General features: G+C 35.2%; 1 protein-coding gene across 1 annotated transcript in view; it reads left to right on the top strand.

Annotated features, from left to right (window-relative positions):
* Nucleotides 1-20,691, top strand: part of robo1 (roundabout guidance receptor 1) — an 824,247-nt gene that overhangs the window by 485,242 nt on the left and 318,314 nt on the right. Inside the window, exon 2 of the mRNA XM_085956945.1 lies at nucleotides 1,336-1,537. Within this exon, the coding sequence (XP_085813071.1) occupies nucleotides 1,336-1,537 (202 nt within the window). The remainder of the gene's footprint in view (nucleotides 1-1,335; nucleotides 1,538-20,691) is intronic.

Below are 20,691 nucleotides of genomic sequence, written 5' to 3'. Positions count from 1 at the left end.
GAAATTTGACGTGGTGGATAGGAGATATTAGCAGAAAAGTTGAGCTGTTTCAAAAATTTTCCAGTAGCCCCATAATTCCAAAATGGTTGATTTTTAGATTAGATATGTAATTTATGGTGCTGAATTAATTTAAGTTACACTTGACATTTTGCAATTGAACGGCCGTAAAACACAATTTTCCATGACTGCCGTTAGATTTGATTGTTTTTCAGTTTAGAAACCTATTTTAAAGTCATCTCTCTAGACGATCTCTCAAAAGAAGAGACACTTGGACATTGGTCACTTTAAATTAGAGACATGTTGACAGGCCGTCTAATTTAATTACAACCTGCTACTTTTAACAAATTAATAATCCAACGGTGGGTGCTATGTGTTGAAATATGTATATCCCCGAAAATATTTTGGACTTTTAGAAAGAAATATAGCGTGTTTTCATTTTCAATTTCTTTTGAAAATCTCTTGGCGCTGTAATAATTGAGGATTAGTATTCAGAAGTCGATTTTTTGCGGTCTCGCGGAAAAACCGGAGAGGCGTATTAAAAAAACTCGCTCGCTTGCCTAATTTAATTTTGAATAGGCTCCTCTGAGAGGTCGGATTATGGTATGACACTGATTCAAAGTCGCTTTATTTATTGTAAACATTTTTTTTCCATTAAGAAGGATTGTGCTCATCAGCCCGAAACTATCCCGTGAGTCACGTGACGTATTGCTCTCTGAAGACCTCTATAATATAGATGTACTTTCTCGAACCTTTATTTATTTACTCAAACCGATTGAGCTAATAATATAATTCAAATAGAGTGGATTGTTGAAAAACGTAACGTTAGTATCGTCCATGTATTAGCATCAATAAGTGTGGACACGGCAAGTAGAGGTCTTCATTTGGCAGCGGATTTAGAGTGACTGAGATGAGATGAGATTAGAGAGGTTAGATATACTCATTCTACAAATCTCAGACTACGGGTTTATTCCAGCAGTTGTATTTACTGGTTATATAAGGCAAAATGTATCATTATTCATTACCTAAGTAATGATCTATATCTATACACTTCGTCACTACGCACGCAGGTACTATGTTTCGATTTAACAGTAAACGCAACTTTTAATTGCTTCAAGGCTTTGTGATACACATACATAACTGTGAATGAATGAGATCTAAACCTTTTGCATACTCCATATGAATGGTATATTCATATTAAAAATACAATTACACACGCACTGGCATATCGCTACTAGATTTTATATCTTAAGAAGATCGAAAACTAATTTTAATTTCAATGCGCAAATTATATATTATATAGACATGTTGTTCATTTTATTATTATTATTATTATAGGTCAATACCGTTCGCCGAAGATAACAGAACACCCTTCGGACATCGTCGTGGCCAAGAATGAGCCGGTGACGCTCAACTGCAAAGCCGAGGGAAAGCCGAAACCTTCGATCAGATGGTTCAAAGATGGAGTTCCAGTAGTGACATCAGACTCTGACCCTAAGAGTCATCGTGTGCTTTTGGAAGGGTCGCTTCTATTCCTAAGGTATTTTGACTTTTGTTACTTAATTCAATTATCCCTTTTGCCTGTTTTTACATTGATTGCACATTGATTCCACGACGCCTCAAGCCTTTAAAATTATTAAGAAAACCGACACATACTTGTACTTATAGTGAAAGGGTTTGTAATGGTAATTGAGCAGATAATTTTCATGAAAAAAATAATCTTATTTAATATTAACGACTTTTAAAATATTAAACAATCTTGATGTAATTTTCCCACAAATAAACCAGGTGAGTAATTGAAAATAAATTTCTTCAATCTATTTTTATATTGATTTAATTGTACGTAGAGAAACTTGACATTTCCATTACTGTGATGGCAGACGGAAGACTGCAGTTTTTTCACTTTTGAAGCTTTCTTCCATAAATTGTTCCTAAGTGTACATTCTTTGATGTGGCAAAATATTAGAGCTGTAACTTTATTGGTCACAAAGTAACGTTAAAAGATATCTGCATCTGACCAAATGTGAAAAAAAGTTGATATGGCAAAAAAATATGTCTACTTAACCTTTTACTGCATAGTGTCGCAAATTTGCGACATTTCAAACTATTTCGATATAGCCAATGCCATCTGTGTAAATTATCAAATAATATCCTTTTTCGATGCCTAGAAAACTGTTTTACCATAAACATCCTACTTTACCGATTTTGTCTCGACATTTCAAGAAATAAAGCATTTCTGCATTATAGTCTCTGCATTTCTGCTTTGACAGTTGACGAATTCGTATGTACGCGAAAATCCGCATTTGTAAATAAATAAAAAAAAATATACAGAAGATTGAAATTGGTTGAATAAAAATATCTACACATCAAATAAGGTGTGTACATTAGTTTTTTATAATTGTTTTTATTTGGTTTTGTATTTTGACAAACTGAAATGTAAGATTCCCAAATGTCGTAAATCTGCGACACCACGCAGTAACATACAAAATTTAATGAAATTTTCGAAAAATATTTTTTTTATTATTTTTCCTTCATTTACAAGGCATTTTGACACCAAGAAAAAATAAAAATTTTCAAAAAAAAAAAATCATGCAGTAAAGGGTTAAAATGCAAGATAAATATAACTTCAATCTTTTTTTAAAAAAACGATCAAGGTTTGTGTTGGAACGCTAATTCCTTTTAATATTTTGATATAAAATACTATACAATATTTTATAAACTAACTCTTGTCGGACTGATTTCAAAACTTTGTTTTTGTTCTCCTGAAAAAATGTGTAAACAGCAGTTATAATCGTTTGCCATCATATTACCGTTATGAGTTATATAGTTAGTTTTAAAAATAGAATATTAAAGAATAGCATATGAAAAATAATTCCACATTATTTTATTTGATTCCATAAAATATAATTTCGGAATTTCTGGATCCAAAAGATAAGCCGTGATCTCGGAATTCGTGATTCTAACTTGTTTAAAAACTGTGAACTCTAGGTACAGCATCATTGTGTATTAGTTATTCAGTATATTACTCTACCAAAGGTTTTTGTATTACTATTACTAAACTGTAGAGCAGTGGTTTCCAAAATTTATGTTACTACGCCTCCCTTTTCAAAATATCTAATCTTGGCGCCTTCCCCCTCCCTTTATTCCATTAGAAATACAGACACGTTTTACGTCTACAAATGTACTAATACAAAAAATGATAAAAAAGAAATTAAAAGAAAAAAAAAGATTTACTGTAAATATTCATTTTTAAATTTATTTGTTTTTCATGCGATTGGTGTGCTTATTTATTAGCACAAAGTGCCCTTCTTCTACTAAATGGGCCTGCATTGATTTATTCATTCAATTTTTACCGAATAGACGAGTTTAGCAATAAAGTTATCGTTCCTACACAAATTTGTCTCTTCAATATGATTTGACTATTTTATATATATTTTTCATGAAATATCTAGCGCACTTCACAATAGTATAGAAGTGAGGTATAATAAAATTAGTCTGCATATCTTCAGACAGGTTTCCAAACAACCTAACTTTTATAAGACTGTTTTATGTAGTTTATAACTAGCGGCCGTTTTATGAACTATGCACTTGCAAACTGCAAACCTGTGACTACATTTTTATGTTAAATTTTTCGCGCCTCCCTTACTGACAGTCCGCGCCTCCCAGTTTAGAAATCGCTGCAGTAGAGTGTAGACGATATGAATGAAAGTCAGGGTGTGATTCCAAGGATAATTTATTCAAAAAGTTTTAGTTAAAAATTTAACGACTGTTAATAAATATTTAACGTTTTAAGTATAGTTAATTTTATAAATCTAAACCTGTGATAAAGATTTTTAATTAGCGTTACGGCAAAATGTTTAATCGCCATAATAACAGAATATGGCAACATTAAATGGCCTAATTCCTCTGTTGAAAGGGCGTAATTTGCTAAAATTTAAATTTTGCTAAGGTAACCTATACAGCGCGAAGTTTGCCGAATTTCCACCGTACCCGGCAATAACGTGGTTAATCGCTGTTTCTCGGTTTCATTAAAAATCTTAATGAACGAAAAAATCTCTTACTAAAGAAACTTAACTCCACCAACTTTTCGCCGATTCATCCATTGAAACTTTGCAACGATGCCTCACTCATAATAATAAATGACTCGCTCTTCGTATCTGATATTATCATACCCTCTTTATTTTACATGGCATAATTATATTTTATATTTTAAAAGAAAATTGCCCTCTATAATATTCGTTTTCGTGTCTCTCACTGTCGAAAATCGTGACTTCTATTAAATATTACTTATATCTCACCATCATTCTCTGCATTCCTCCATACGTATAACTAAAGATATTGAGATGCTCGTAGTAGACCATGGTATTTTTAACACCATACAAAAGAGGAAGAGATAAATATAACTTCAACATTTGTCACCCGGTCAGTCCAAGGAATTTTGAGGATGCGTCTATACAGCCACATCTCGAAAGCTTCAAGTCTCCGAGACATCTCTTGGTTTAGCGTCCATATTGTGGTGAATACCAAGTGATAAACTCACTTCATAACCAAGTGAAATTTGATCCATATATATATGCCACTACTTTTCCATATTTTGTCCAACCTTATAATTATTCTCTTCTGTGCTGTACTTATTCAGCAGTTAAAATGCATTTTGTAAATACTTCAAAGCGCTGAAGTACTTTAAACCGTACATAATCTTTTTCGAAAAGCCATAAAAGCAAAGTTACCTTTATTATGAAACGAGGTCTAAACGTATCCGTAAAAAACTATCTCCTAAGTTTTATTTCAGTCTATTCTTGTTCGAGTAAAACTTTCCTTTTACGACCCCCATTGCAACGTGAAAAACTTTCCCAGTGGCGTCGTAAACTGCGGGTGCAACCTACTCCAGTGGCGAACGTAATTAATATATTACATAACTATTATGATAACATCGATAATGCTTTGAAATGAAGCCGGTCTTCGATATTTATCAAACGTAATAATTCTAATTGATTTAAGCTTTGTACTATTCCGTTAGAGTCATTTATTTGCGACCCGGGTTTCGGTTTTCGACATTATGCACTATGCGCACTCACAAAATACCTAATGATAAATGCAAACTGATAACAAATACAGTTCATTTTCGTTTACATAACAAACTAATAGAACAAAAGAACGGAAAAACCATATCTGCTAAGTAAAATAAAAGAACAAATTTTCAAAATTAGACTTTTTCAATATATTTCTCTCGAAAATATCAAAGTTTTTTTAATATATACATAATAATAAAGCCCAGAATTCTAGTTTATTCGTCAATATAGGTCTTGTGACGATTTTGAATAGTTTTATTGTGCATGAATTTACTGTTGACAATAAGTATTATCGCGGTCATAACAAGAAAATGTATTTGTAAACATGTATTATCGTGCAGTTGCAAGCTTGCATGCATGAATCAAGAAAGTTTGAAAGCTTCTGAATCTTCATGCGACAGTAGGTATTTTTTCGATCTGCGCCTGCGCAGTAGAACGATAGTGGCGAATTTGCCGGTCAAATATCGAACTATACCTTTTCATTTTGAGGTTAACCGATTTTCACTGCCTGTCAAATAGTACCATAAAATGAAAACATCGCGTCTCGTTTACTCTTGAAGAATGAAATTGGAGAAACAGTCAGCACTTTTACGTGTAAATAGTTATTGTCACGATAGTTTAAAATACGCACTATTGCTGCCAGTAAATCTATGCACGTGTACAGGCGCTATTATTATAGTTTTCTTTGACAGAAGGCATGATCAGAAATGTCTGCGTACCGTAGTAGGACGTGTTTGCCAGAGTAATTGTTATACTAACTTCTTTACTGATGTTTTGAGGAGTGATTAGAATTTGAACATGAAGTGTATATGAACTAAAAAGAAGAAGAATTTTATAAAAAAATGCCTTTTTTCTACGTAAATTACGATTCGTTGTGATAAGGATCGTGAAACGTGACCAGAAAATATTTGTATTTCTTTTCTATACATATATGATACACTTATAACTCCCTGTTTAGTGTTTATGTACGTCAGCTACTAGGCAAAAGTTTTGGGATGTATTTCAGGGCTGCAAGTTTCGACGTGTACGACCGATAAAACTTTCCCCTCATATTATTATCATCGAAAGTTTTCAACTAATAAATATATTACTTGTGAATATGTTTTTCTTTTTCCAACAAAATGATGGGGATGTTTTTTCGAGCGATTTCATATGTTAGCTGTGTTCCCGGAACACGGAAATATACACTCCGGCGCGTATCCAATAAAAAAGTTAAATTTGATTTCTAAAGCGCTACTTTTCAAAGCATTGAGGGTTGGAATGCTGGTGAAAATACTTTCTTATTGAGTTAGACATCTTACATGATACGTGGAATTACGCTTTTATAGTAAATAGCCCGTGTTTTCATTTTGATGCGATCCCGTCTATAGTGGACCTTAGCCACCTTAAGCAGATTCCACCATTTGCTTGGACTTCGCTCTTCTTCTCGATACTTTTTGACCTATACTCCGATACTTTGGTATCGATATTTTTTGTTTCGATATACGGTCCCTAGCTGTAGGGCCATCGGAAGAATAAAATGGAATTATACCAGGAAAATACTATCTCAATAAATTAACAAACCAACTCTAAATTGTTAATATTAATTTAGCTTTGATCCATGAGAATAATATGTGAAACATTCAAAGGATCTATCTACCTTTTATGATTAATTCGTTGCCGGATAATTGTTCGTATTGACAAGTTTATTAGAACAGTCAAAAGACCTAAGAATTCTTCTTAGATTCTTCTTATTGAGAATACATACATGTATTTTACTTTAATGTATTTTCAAATTAAATAATAATAATCACTATGATATTACAAAACAATAATATGATTGTGTATTGACAGTGAACTGGATGATTTGACCCCCCTAAATTCTTCTTTTCTGCTCGGCTCCTTCACTTCCAGCACTCAGTGACAGTGGAAAACTCGACGCTCCTGCGTTGGTCCATCGATCCACATTGTCATCATCCATGTGGAACAAAACCAAAAACCATCTGCCTCGAATGTATAATATAGCGTATTTATAATGAAATAGTTGGTTCGTTTGGACACCGATGAGGCTTGCAGCATCCACTTCCAGCACCAATTTTAAATTTGTTTTCTCAATAATTTGAGCGTGCATCCAGGGGTCGTCCATAAATTATGTCACATGGCTTATTTTTGGACCCTCCTTCCTCTCATCGTCACATTTCATGACAAAATCTTTTATCCCTCCTGAATATAATATTACGTCATACTTTTTCATCATACTTGTCACAATTTTAATCAGTCACTGAATCACGCAACCTATAAATGTAGCAAAGAGGGTCTGCTATAGAGTACCTCGAATATATATATGACATTTAATACAAGTTGAGAAAATAATTTAACAGGCCGCAAGAATAGAAAGATAATAAAAAAATGTTGGTTTTTTATATCATTTTCTTTAACATTTATATGTGTTTATATATTATGTATTTAATTGGGTCCTTCTTCATATAAACAATGAAGACAAATTAATTAAAACAGACAATCGGAATAACTAAAAGTATACTATACATTCTAGACTTACTTACATCAGTCAAGAACACGTCTTTGAAAGAAAAGTGAAAATGTTGTAGTTTAATTTGGTATGTTATGAAAATGTCTACTTACTGAGCTATATTAAACTACAAACCCTGTCTAAAAGAACATTTTGTAGTGGCCCTGGGACATTTTATTATTTCGTATATTATGATAACATAATGTACGAATGATAGTCTGGTCAAAGCGTATAATATTATATACAAATTAACCACAGGGCCATTAGTATTTCATAGGTAAAATGCATGGTTATGTCGATTTGTTTACGGTTGTGGGTTGTACAGTTTCATTTAAAATGATTGATTTCAACACATTGTTCTCACAAAATATATTTTATTCTCAGAAAAGTATGTACTTATCCCCTTCGTCACAATTCATCACATTATATCAGACTTCCTACTTAACAGTGGATCTTTTAATTTGTTCCCGAACAATGCAAAAATAATACAAATAAAAAAGAAAATTCTATACATTTTTGCGCAATACATTTTCCGTAAACTAAGTTAATTGCATAGTCTTTTGCCTGTTTGCGGATAGCTAATTTCAAGTGCTGCAGTATTGACAATTTACGCCAGTACTTATCTGGACCCTTAATCAGTAATTAAATCATGATGATCAGAGCATCAGCGTAAAACCAACCATTCGGAGGAAAATAAAACAAATACAAAACAGCTCGTTAAATCCCGGCGTGCTTGCTCTCAATATAAAGTAAACAAACACAAAATCGCCGCGCGTAAAAAAAAGTTTCGTTCACTGCTCTGCAAATTGGCTCAAAGGGATATTAGTTTTTCGTGCCTCTGACCCAATTGGCAAAGCTTCCAGCGATGTTTTCCACATTTCCCGGGTGATTGCTGCTCCGCCCTCCCCGAGTCAAACTTTTGGCCGCACTCCACTGCAATTATAATTGGAGGATTTATTTATACGGCAGCACTTAACACGGTGACCTAGTGCAGTTTGTTTGCAGCGGGGTTAGTTATCGGCTATGTACGGTGTAAGTCGCCACTGGACAGGGATTTTAATGGGCAAATAAATTATACTTATATGTACATGAAATTTAGTAAGTATGCAAACATTATTAATTAGTGTTGTTGATTTACCACGGTTATTACTACCCAGGACTCCACAAGGCCTTTCCCCGGGTTCTGCGAAAATTTAACATAGCCTGCAATATTCTTTTACAAAATGTTTTACATAATATTCGTTATAACACACATATGGGGTTGTATTTTTTTTCATATATCAGTTATTCGTGTTGACTTGTTGACGCAGTATTAACCGAGGTGCCAGACTATCAATGACATCAAAATATTGAAATGATAAGAAGCATTATCATCATCAATCGTGGCATAACATCCCGGGGTGGCCCTTTGCTTCTCACGTCATCTTCTCTAGACTCTATCCTATCGCTCGTGCATTCTGGATCAAGCCATCGAGCCACCGCGATTTGGATCTCACTAAACTCCTCTGTTCATATGGCTACGATTAGATTCTACTTGCTCCATTCTCTACTACTCCATCTTGTGATAGAAGGAATGTAGGGGGCAATATAGGTGTAGGCAGAATGACATTATCTTGGTTACGCAACCTTCATTAATGACTTTAATGTTCATGGCGTTACTGCCCTAATACGACTGGCTCAGAATATGGAAATATACGACAGAAGACATAACCAAAAGAATAAGCAGATGAGCGTTGAGACCGGAAAAACTCTGTCACCTTTGACGATTCTCCGCCATTCACACATACACTACACAGGTCTGATGGTCATTGGTAGAGAGTAAGCTTTTAATAAAACAAATAGTTGAAAAATCCTAGAAATAAATCAAAATCATCATGACCAGCCGGAGTCGATCCACTGCTGAATGAAGACCTCTCCTAGATCCTTCCACTCTTCTTGATCCGTAGCCATGTAGTCTACCAAACTTAATGAGTTCGTCTATCCAGTGGGTACTACTGTGTAACGGTATTAGCTGACCAGTCGCCGAGCGACATTTATATTTCATCTGCTTATCAACTCACGTACTCTTGTCTGCCTCATTATGCATTGATTTTTGTCATGGTCAGTTGCGCGTTATGCCCAACATGCACTTTTCCATCTCACGTTGCGAAACACGTAATTTTTGAATTTCTCTTACATTACACATGCATACTTGAACACTAGTAGCATACATTGGTTGAACACGTTACGAAAGTACACACTGGGAGGTCAGTTTTAAAGATATTATTCAGACACCAATAAAAATATCAACAACAGTTTCACATTATTTGATACAATTTTAGATTACTAATCCTTCTTACTCTTCACTATTTTTTTATAAACTGTCCCACCTCCACACAGTTTCTATTTGGATATAATATAGCAGTAAGTTGTCCTCTTTTTAATGTGTTATCAATAGCTACATAATAATATAGGGAATGGGACGACTGGCCTCCGGACAATTGGACGCCGCACTGTCGTAGACACGTGTAGACGAGGTATTTTAATCAGTTTCTATCTACTACTTAGTAGTTTGAATTCATTTTACTCTTAACATAATGTATTCTTTATCGCGGATTGAGAATTACCATGCCTAAGGCTTTATATTAAATAAAAAACTCATTTTTCGTTGGAACTTAAACATAATATGCACGATTAAATCATTGTTTACGTTTGCATATTTACATTCTTACCAACTATTAAATCATAATATAATCATTGAAGTATAAATAATAATATTGAATATTTTTTTAAAGTACCTATAAGTACCTAACGTCTATTTATTTTCGAATTCCGTGGAGTCCAGTTGTCCGGTGCCAAATCGGCCTAGATTCAAATATCCAATTAATGTAGGTAGAACGGAACATGTCATATTACAATATATTTATATATGTTGTGAATCCCCTATTGATAATTAAGTATTTTCTGGTTTCTATCAGTTTATTCTCATACGATCGGGTAAGTCATAGTATTATATTAATTATTTCCAAAATGACGTTTATATATTCTTGTTCAAACTGCACTATCCAATGCTGCAGCGATAACATGCAGAAACCAATGGTCCGTATTAATCTATTTTACCGGGCAGCCATTCGGACTTTACGGTGGGCCATTTACGTGCTCGCAAACCGGCGATACTGCTCTCCATGCCGCTAAGCCGATGTCAATTAAGCACAACTAACGCTCATACTAAATGTCAGCGATCGAGAACCAGGGTCGGCCTGTCAAATTAATTAACAGTGTAATGGGAGGATAGCGTCAGAATCGTTAATTTTATTTTAATTATATTCAATATGAGATAGTTGTCAGTGAATAAGTATTATGCAAATTGTTTAAAGAGCTGTACAATTATAATAATAATATGTATGATTGTGCATATATTATATGACTATGAAACCGCCAGCGGTAGTCAATGTTATTTCACTTTTTGATGTAAGTTATATTTTGTATTAGCAATTTGTCTAAAACCAAACACGTTGAAGAAACTCTTATTTTTTATCTATTCTATAGACACATCACACGAGGCCTGGATATATGAAAATGCAGTTGAAAAAATACTTATACTAATGATTAAATTAGCTACAAGTCATTTTCCTTTTCGGATACAGTTTTAGCTAATATTTAACCTTTGTGTAGCTTACAGGCTATAATGCGGCTATAAACCTTTATAGAAGTTATAAAATAGACAATAATTATTTAGAGTTTAGACGAACAATCACAAATAACAGTAGGTACATCATAATATGTACAATATAAAAAAACGTTATAGCATGTTACCATATTGTTTTTAGCGCTTTTTGATATTGTTTTCAATCGTTACAATTCGACTACACCAAAACAAAATCCGAAATTCAAAAAAGTATTGGTTTTTTGGGCAACTGATTATCATTATTGAATCATGTACTTCACGACTTCCCGGATGGGTTTATTCATTTTTACAACGTTTTTCTAAGGTTGTATTCTTATTTGTCCGGTGGTTGTTTGTCCGGTACAAACCTTGCAATTGATTTTTAACTAACTTCCCGACTAGCTAGACATTTGAAACTTTTAGAATATATCAGAACATGATGCCATGCATTTTTTAATGCTTTTAGACATCTTTAAGTAGAATTGAATTCATTTTTAGTTAATTCTGTTTTGTATGAAAAGTTATTTCGATACCATTATTGGTTGCTAGGGGGTCCTAGCAACTAAATTGTTAAATAGTATATACGTGCGTTACTATGGAAATCAATATGAAATGACATTTCATTATTCAGTATTTCTATCAAGTACAGAATTTTTTGATCGTTTAAGCTAGTCAAGTCAAATTTATATGATTCAACAGAAAATTTAAAAACGTTGTATATAAAAAGTTCTTTTTATCTTGTAATTATGTCGTTTATACAAGATCCTGGAGACCTCCCAATTTTTCTTGTGTTTGGAGATGATAAAGGTGGAGGTGATAGAAGGTCGTTGTTGCTTCGTTCTTAAGATGACAGTTAATTGTTTGTACAATAATACACTAAATATAATAATAAGGATGATAACGTGACATTACTATCGCGGATAATGATGTGATCGAGTGATTAATTAATTCTATTAATGAACTGATAACTTCATTCGAGTGGAAGAACGGATGTACTATGTCTAGTGAAGAATTCGTGACAATAGTAGTAGGTCTCATGACAGACTCGATGAGTTGAGTGAGGATTAATAGATTATCCTTCTTATTTATAGTCATACTCATCATCAGCCGGGGTCAATCCACTGCTGTATGAAGGCCTCCCCAATCTTCTTCCAACTCTTGGTCCTGTATCGTTCGCTGCCACGTATTTCCGCCGAAAATTATCAGTTCGTCAATCCAGCGGCTTTTAGGGCGGGGTGGCCGTTTCGTGCCCCTTGGGTATCATTGGATGACGGCATTTGTCCAGCGGCCGTCCTTTCGGCGAGCAATGTGCCCCGCCCATCTCCATTTCACCTGGTTGGCAACGTCTATTACATCGCGTACTCCTGTCTGCTTCCTAACCCATTCGTTTCTCTTACGGTCCTTTCGCGTGATGCCCAAAATACACCTCCCCATGCCTCGCTGTGCGACTCTTAGCCTTTGGACATCTCTCGTGTTGAGGGTCCACGTCTCGCAGCCATACGTGAGCACGGGCAGCACACATTGGTTGAACACCCTACGCTTAAGACATAATGGTAGGTCATTCTTGAAGATACTATTCAGACGTCCGAAAGCACTCCATCCCAGCTTTGTTCTGCGAGCAATTTCATCGTGCATGCTTCCGTCTATGGGCACCTGCTGATTACTACATGTGTATTTTTTTAAAATTTCAAACTTCTTCTTTACAACATAAATATGTACCTATGCATAATAGCTCGTAAATTTCGGTACACATAGGACAATCACCTTGTGATATTAGACTTTTGTGTTACTTACGCCTGTTCATAGTGCTCCTTGCCTACTTCGACTAGAACAGTGAACGTTTCATTATTTGAATGGTAAGACATATTCCTATACATATTTCACACTTTCTGTGCATACAAATGCACATAAAAAATGCATACAATCAATGTAACAAATTTTATTATATCGACTTTGGAAAGGAAAAAGGGCGTAATCTACACAAATCAAATTTTACAGGAGGCACAAAAACGTTTTTGTTATCGTTTTCGGTCAAAGTTAAAATACAAAATAAACATCACCTTGAATTGAAGTGCGTGATAATTAATAATTTGTTATTTATATCCTTAATCTGATATTAATTATTGAGTTAGTCTCAAAAAAAAAAACAACAAAAATGATGGTTAAGTCGTTTTTCCAACGTCACTTCTTTCTTTTTCTTAATTGCCAGCTAAATTTAGATAATAAATCGACATTTGCATTTAGTCGTGTACAACGTTATTATGCAATAAAACCTATTTTGAAAAAACTGAGAGTTACGCCCTTTTTCCTTCAAAAGTCGATATATACTTATAACAGATTTTCTACAATCGATTTATTTTTTATTTCGCCGTTCCCTCACTTAAGCAGCTAAAACATTCAACGTGTTGTCGTGATGTTTCACTTAACATTTGTGGCTTAGTCGTAGCTGAACTTTCCCTCCTATAATTCCCATTTTGACAGCCGTGTAATAAAAATATTCAGTGACAAATATACGGTTGTCTACATTTTTCAGCCCATTACTTCTGCCGATAACATATCAAAGATATAATGTTTTCGGTTGGTTTCCGGAACCAATTTGTCTTCTTCAAATCGGTCTATTTCAGCTCTTACGGGCGTCATCATATTATTCATGCGGGGCGCGAGCGATGCGATAACTGGTTTCACGCTTCGCCGCTCCTCTCAATGGCGGTGCTGCGGTGGAGTTATGAGATCTCGCATCAAACTGCGTGCATTTTATTACTACAGTCGTTCAATGCATTGATAGAAAGATGTTGGTAGTTACCCACTTACTTAGTATTGGACAAACCCGTCGAAGAAAAACTTATTACTTACTTACCTAGAAGATAGAATACGCTAAATAAATGTGTGGTTCACAATAATATTATGGATCAAGTCCAGTTTTCATAAAATTCGATTTTTTTATTTCAGTGGCTATATAAAACAGATTTCTATATTGTGTGTTAATATCAAATTCGTAGCTCTACAATTTGCTGCATAAATGGCAATATTAGTATTGACAAGACATCAAATTGAATGTGAATCATGTCCATTTTGACAGTTCCTTCAGCAGCATAAAGGGGTATTTGCTAATATTAATAAAGCCTGAATATAGGCACTTTATGTTTCGACTATTTATTTAAATTGATCCATGTACCTACTATCAAAATACGGGAAGTATATACAGTGAAAACATTCCTGAATTTTACAAAAGGAGTTTTAACTTTATGTCCAAATATCTCAAAATCCATTTTGATGGACTTGATCCATAATTATTGTGAACCACCCAATTAGTGCAGGATCCCATAGACTTTTCGTATACGGAATATAATATATATACTACACTACTATAATATACATAATATGCGGAACGCATTCTGACAATTGGAATAGGTTATAGGGGTCACAAAGATATATAAAGTCGATGTTGCCAGGCGATATTAGTGGTCAATTTTTTTTTATTGAGGTTTTAATTTTTTTTTATAACCCACCAAAAATTGTTCTGAGTTCTTCAATAAAACCAAGACCGAATCAGGGATTGATAGAAAATACAATAATTGTACCATGCCACCGGCATGGTCGTAGAACGGTTCGTCCCATTTAATAAAATAAAAATAGCGGGTAGTGCAATGTGTTCAAAATTATCGATTCGGATCCTCCTTGGCTAAAATAATTTTATTTAGTAGCATTTTGGATAGAATCACCCAGATTGATTTCTTTACTATATCTACGCATATGACATTAGTTTTAGTATTACGGTTAATCCAGAAATAGTGTAGGTTGCATATGTAGGTAGGTGAATAAATGAAATAACGATAACCACTAACCACACTAAGTACACATTTATTAAAAATAAGAAACAACTAGTCAAGTGTTCAGATTGCTTTAGGCATCATGATCACAGTTTTTACAAACACTACTTACACATTTGCACAATGATATTCATATCAAAGCCGAATTCTTATAACTACATGATAATGTACGGCAGTTAGGACAGACGCAGTAGGCCCACACGCCGGCGTGTAGCGTGTAAAGTTGACCGGCTCTCATTTTTTCTCAGTAGAATGTTTACAATCTGCTTGTTAGCTTGTTCGATGATGACACTGGGCGACTTTACAGGCAGATTGTAAATTTGCCATCAAGCAGCTCGTGAAGTAGCTCAATGTCATTGACGCATAACTAATCTGTATCGTGCTCCTAGTCTACTAAATTGTTACTACCACGATGTTTCTGCTTATAAATCATTTTTTTTAAATCTGCATATATGTAAAATTTCAATTTTGTCATATCAGAGTTTTGAACAGGTGAAAGACGATTTATATTTATATGTTGTTTTCCACACTCAGAGCAATTAGTCATTTATAATATGAAATAATGTGTTTTATTTATTTAAATTGCGGCGTACGGTAATCTACATGTCACTGATGGTGTTATAGTAAGATCTTTCTCGCCTGCATTCTTGAAAGAGATTCTTATTTGCACGTAGTTTCGCACTTCGTTTCCTGGTAGAAAATATATAATATCTCGTGACCGATTTGTCACGTCCGTTTGAAGCGAAAGTGGCTCGCTCTAGCTTGCTGCCCACTGGACGCCGGTCACAAACTCAAACTAATTTTAAGAGAGACCTTTCGGAGTTGGCTGAGCTGCTGGCTGCCACTTAAAGCCGTTCGGCAGTTAAACTATTTTTCTGGGAAACTCGCTTAGCTGCTCAGACTCAATTTCGCGCATGACACACGACTGTGTACAGTAAAAGATTTGTATACGGCTAACCGAAAGTCAAGTACTCAACTACAAATGATAACGAAATTATGTATACAGTTTATTATTCAGGATGCTGATACACAAGACAATTAATGTCACTGAGACTAATTGCGCCAGTCCAACCCTCTTCGTATCTCTTTAAATTCTTTCTTTAAGTATGACGGTGCATGGTTGTTATATCCATAGGGTTGGAGCGGACTTTTTTTTGAGTTGCTCCGCTCCTAGATCTACTACTTGCTCCAGCTCCGCTCCGAGTAAACAAATTGAATAGGTATTATATGTATACGACTGTTAAAAAATTTCATTATTAATCATATTAAACAAAACTGCCGACAGCAGATTGACTTTCATTATCTGCCTCCTCTGTCAAAAAGTTAGTTTATTTATTACTCGGCAGTGTTGCCGTATTTCAAATAATTCTAGTGTTGTAAGGTGTCAAATATAATATTTTCATTGGACTTTAGCACGAAAATTGAATAATAAAAAAAAAACATCCGGAGCAGTGGAGCACTACAAATTTTCGGTGCTCCGGGTAAAACCCCATTGCTCCATTGCTCCGTGCTCCTGTTCCGAGCTCCGCTCCAATGCTCTGGTTATATCACTCCCGTGCGGTTCCGTATCGAGATAGCAGAGTGAGCACGTAAAATCTTTTCTTTCAGACACGTTATAAGCGTCATGGAAAACGACTCTTTATAGGTATACAAGATATAAATTTCTTAATCTGACACGTCATTTTATAATGATTGCCGCCATTTATCATTTTTTCTTTCTCATAATCTGTAGTAGCTTTAAAAGTGACTGACGCGCTATAAAATAGTATGGACTCGTGCTTGTTGGGGCGGCGAGTTTTTGAACTACACATACGCTACATTCATCCATCGCGCTTTCAAATTTGTTGCATGCGACAGAAATTGACCAAAGTTGTTGCAGTTTTGTTTAATATTCGTACGTACGACCCGACGAATGTAAAATATAAATATGTCATCAAGACGTGGCTCAATCTATACTCTGTAACGCTGTCCATTTAATAAAAAGCTTTGACTTTTGACACGTCTTTAGTCTTATAACTACGTGGATAAGCGTAGGCGATTGTTAAATCAGCGGCCTGCCTCGTAAACAATGCCATGCACTCCCGCTTTGAATAATATGGTTTACCGACGACTCTCTTTCACTCTCGTGTACAATAAATTCTACACTCCAACTCAGTGGTCTTAAACTATTTCGACTCGCGGCGCCCTACATGTCTAAATATTTTCTAACGGCACCCTAAAATAATACCAATGGATAGGTTATCCCGCTGTACCTCAGACAGTTTATGAAATCTGTGAATTAAACAATACAGCTACCCAATGACACACTTAGTCGGATCTTACATCTAAACTCGCCTCGTCTGCCGCACAGCAATAAAAAAAACCTTCCGAGAACGGAGATCCAGTGTTGCGTGTGAAGACCGCGCACATCTACCTAGCGACAGTCGCGCGTAGCCTTCGAAACGTATAGATATTTGAATGCGATGATCGGTGAGCTGGTATAGGACTGACCAATTCGTAGGTGTTTGTATGCGACTTCGACTCTTCGACTTGGAGCCCAAGAACGATGCATCTTGTCGATTGCAGCAGATATTACAGGCACACCTTATTGTTCCCATACACATTGTCTGGTATAATATTGAGTAGGGTAATGGAGATAAAAGATTTGGGTGTATTGTATGTTGCAAAGTTCACTTTCAATCAGCATATTCTTAACATCAGTACTAGATCTAGCAAAATGCTTGGTTTTGTTATGAGGGTTTCAAAATCATTCGAAAACGTCCGAGTGCTACGTACATTATACGTATCATTTGTGTTGAGTATTCTTGAATATGCCAGCATTATTTGGAGTCCCTAATAGGTCCATCCACACAATTAAGTTGGATCGAGTCCACAATAGATTTCTTAGATTTCTCTACTTAAGAACATACGGGTTCTTTCCTTATGATACTCGTAATGACAATAAAATGAATTTCCCGACTCGTTTTCTTCTGGGTATGCTATCAATGCAATCCCTGTCTACCCGAAGAGTGATTGTTCTTTTAAAGCATTTCTTTTTACTTCTTCGTGGGTTCATTTACAATCCGTATATACTGGCAAATATTAATTTTCATGTTCCCACCAATATCACTCGTAGCTCCACGGTCTTCAAGATACCTCGTCGCAGGACAGATGTTATGTTTCATGATGATGTGTATCGTGCAATTAGCTTATTTGATGGCACCATAAAGGTTGATTTGTTTTTTATTAACTATATAATGTTTGTGGACGTATTAAATAGGCTAAATTTATAATTGTATAAATTATCATATTTCATTAATATTTACAGATGCTGTCTTTTTATTGTTATTTGTAATTAAGATATTTTTATACATTTGTATTTATTATGTATTATGGCGCATTGGCCAATAGCTGTGATGCCGTAATACTCTTTTTATAAATAAATAAATATTTTTTTTAAACGAATCAGTCGCATTAGACAAATCTGCAGAGCTCCATTATTTGGCAACGTGTCTTTTGTGAATAACTTTGACGTCATATCGACGTATTTGACGAGTGCGAGACGAGTTTTGATGTGAGAGCCGGGTTCGGCAAAGTGTTACCCTTAAGTAGAATCAAAATACCGCACCATATTATTTTAAGTCTCAGATATTTATAACTATATAGGTCATTAGCACTGCAGGTGAAAAGTTTGTCGACTCAATGAAATCTACATTCGAAAGTAAAGTTGTATTATTCAAATTCCTTCTTTAATTTGCCGCTAAACACACGGGAAACTACTGCAATGCCCTTGTTTCTCTTAAATCTTAGATCTATGTGGTTTCTCTATACCTACTACTCTTTCTGAAAGTATTTTTGAAACCAGAAACTAATGTGAAATAAGTGTATCCTATTCAAAAACAATTTTATGTCGTGGAGGAATCATCGCATATCGCAAACTGGTACAACTTTGGCAGGTCTCGTTGTGGAGGACGAGACCGCTGTGATTGGGGATGACCAGGATTTGTAGATGTAGAGTCGTCAGGAGGAGAGGTGAGAAGTCGAGATTTGGTGACTGCTCCGATGGATGGAGGTGCGAGTTTTATTTGGAGCGTAAACAGTCGGTACAAGAGCGTTATATTACAATACTTAAGATACTGTTCCGAGGTTGGAGTCTCGATGAAATAGAATGCGGTGCGGAGCGACTGACACCAAGTTTACTGATCGGACTGAGATTAAGATTGATACTAATAGGTATCTAGACTGACTTTATAATTTATAATTATATTATAGAAATCTGCTGGCCTCCGCATTTTTGCACTTCGAACGTTTCAATCCCATCGAAGAATGTCACGCGTGTAGAATATGCTAACTATAGATCCGACGATTGTGCGATAGTTTAAATGACTTGCTAATTCTTACACCGTCGAAATAATGCTGACAAGGCCCGAAGTCATTGAGCACTACTCAACAATGGGATATAACGTGCTTAGCGTATCGTATTAAAATTGTGTGGAATTATTATTTTTTTCTAAAATACATGCGGCGTCCCAGCGTGCTCCGCTGCACGGTTTGAATACCACTGCTCTAACTGAAAGCTGGAGTGATTTAAGTGACAAAAAGATTAAAAAGTGATGTGCTAACTTAACTTCTAAGGCGTGATTTTGACTTTGTGGTGTATTTTCTTGTAAAGTGAATCATTCACGCTCACGTATTCGAAAAAAATATAAATTTTCTGTGCTCTACAACTTTTTCAATAAACACGTGGATCGTCGTGGATGAAAAGCTTGCAGATAATATATTTTTTAGACCTAATTTACGTGTATAATGAGAGACAGATCACAAATAATTATAGACATATAAGAGTAAACGCCTTGAGGCTGACCACTAGTCGCGAAATGTAGAAACGCGAAACTAGGCAGATTGACTGTGGCTTGGGGCGGCAGTTGCGCGAAGGGCGGCAAATCGAGGAGTATCATCAGGTGTATATAGTGATAACGGAAATATTTTTCCATTACAAGATTGAGCTAACTGGTTGGAAACAAAATGTATTAATTAACATTAAAGGTTTAACCGGCCTGATTTTTTTCCGGGTTCGCGATGACTAGTTTACTTCCGTTGTCATTGGACGTGACATCCTTGATGACTAGCAATGACACGTGCATATTTGCGAATTATAGGTAGGTACACACTGACCTAATTAGTTTTTCCAAATATTTTTGCCAGTCATTCGCGATCTTTGAAAGTGGTCAGGTGTATATTTAAATGTATCTAAAACCGTGGACACGCAATATTGTCTATTGGAGTATTGGCATTTAAATTAGATTTAGTGGTATATATTTTCTTAGTAATGTATCATAAACATACGTACAACACATTTCTTAGATATAGGGGTCATGAAAGGATGATAAAAAATACTGTATAAAAATCGGGTGGCATTTTGGCGCTGCTGAAGGGCGGCATTTTGTCTAGGGACATCACTGTCCGTAATGCACCCGTAATAACGGTATGTATTTTAAATCATGATTTTCGTATAGGTACCAAAAATCCTCCCTTGGATGCGTGCTTGGATCCTACCACTATCTAGTTTACACTAAATTGACCATTAGGTATGGATTATTCTTTTGTTAGTCGTTTCTGTAATATTAGGGTATAATATAGGTAACAGTGGCGAAGGGT

The sequence above is a fragment of the Rhyacophila brunnea genome, unplaced genomic scaffold (assembly GCF_057557595.1).
Source record: "Rhyacophila brunnea isolate RB1 unplaced genomic scaffold, BYU_Rbru_1.0 scaffold_6, whole genome shotgun sequence".
Classification (NCBI taxonomy): domain Eukaryota; kingdom Metazoa; phylum Arthropoda; class Insecta; order Trichoptera; family Rhyacophilidae; genus Rhyacophila; species Rhyacophila brunnea.
This window is presented reverse-complemented; position numbering and strand designations above follow the sequence as displayed.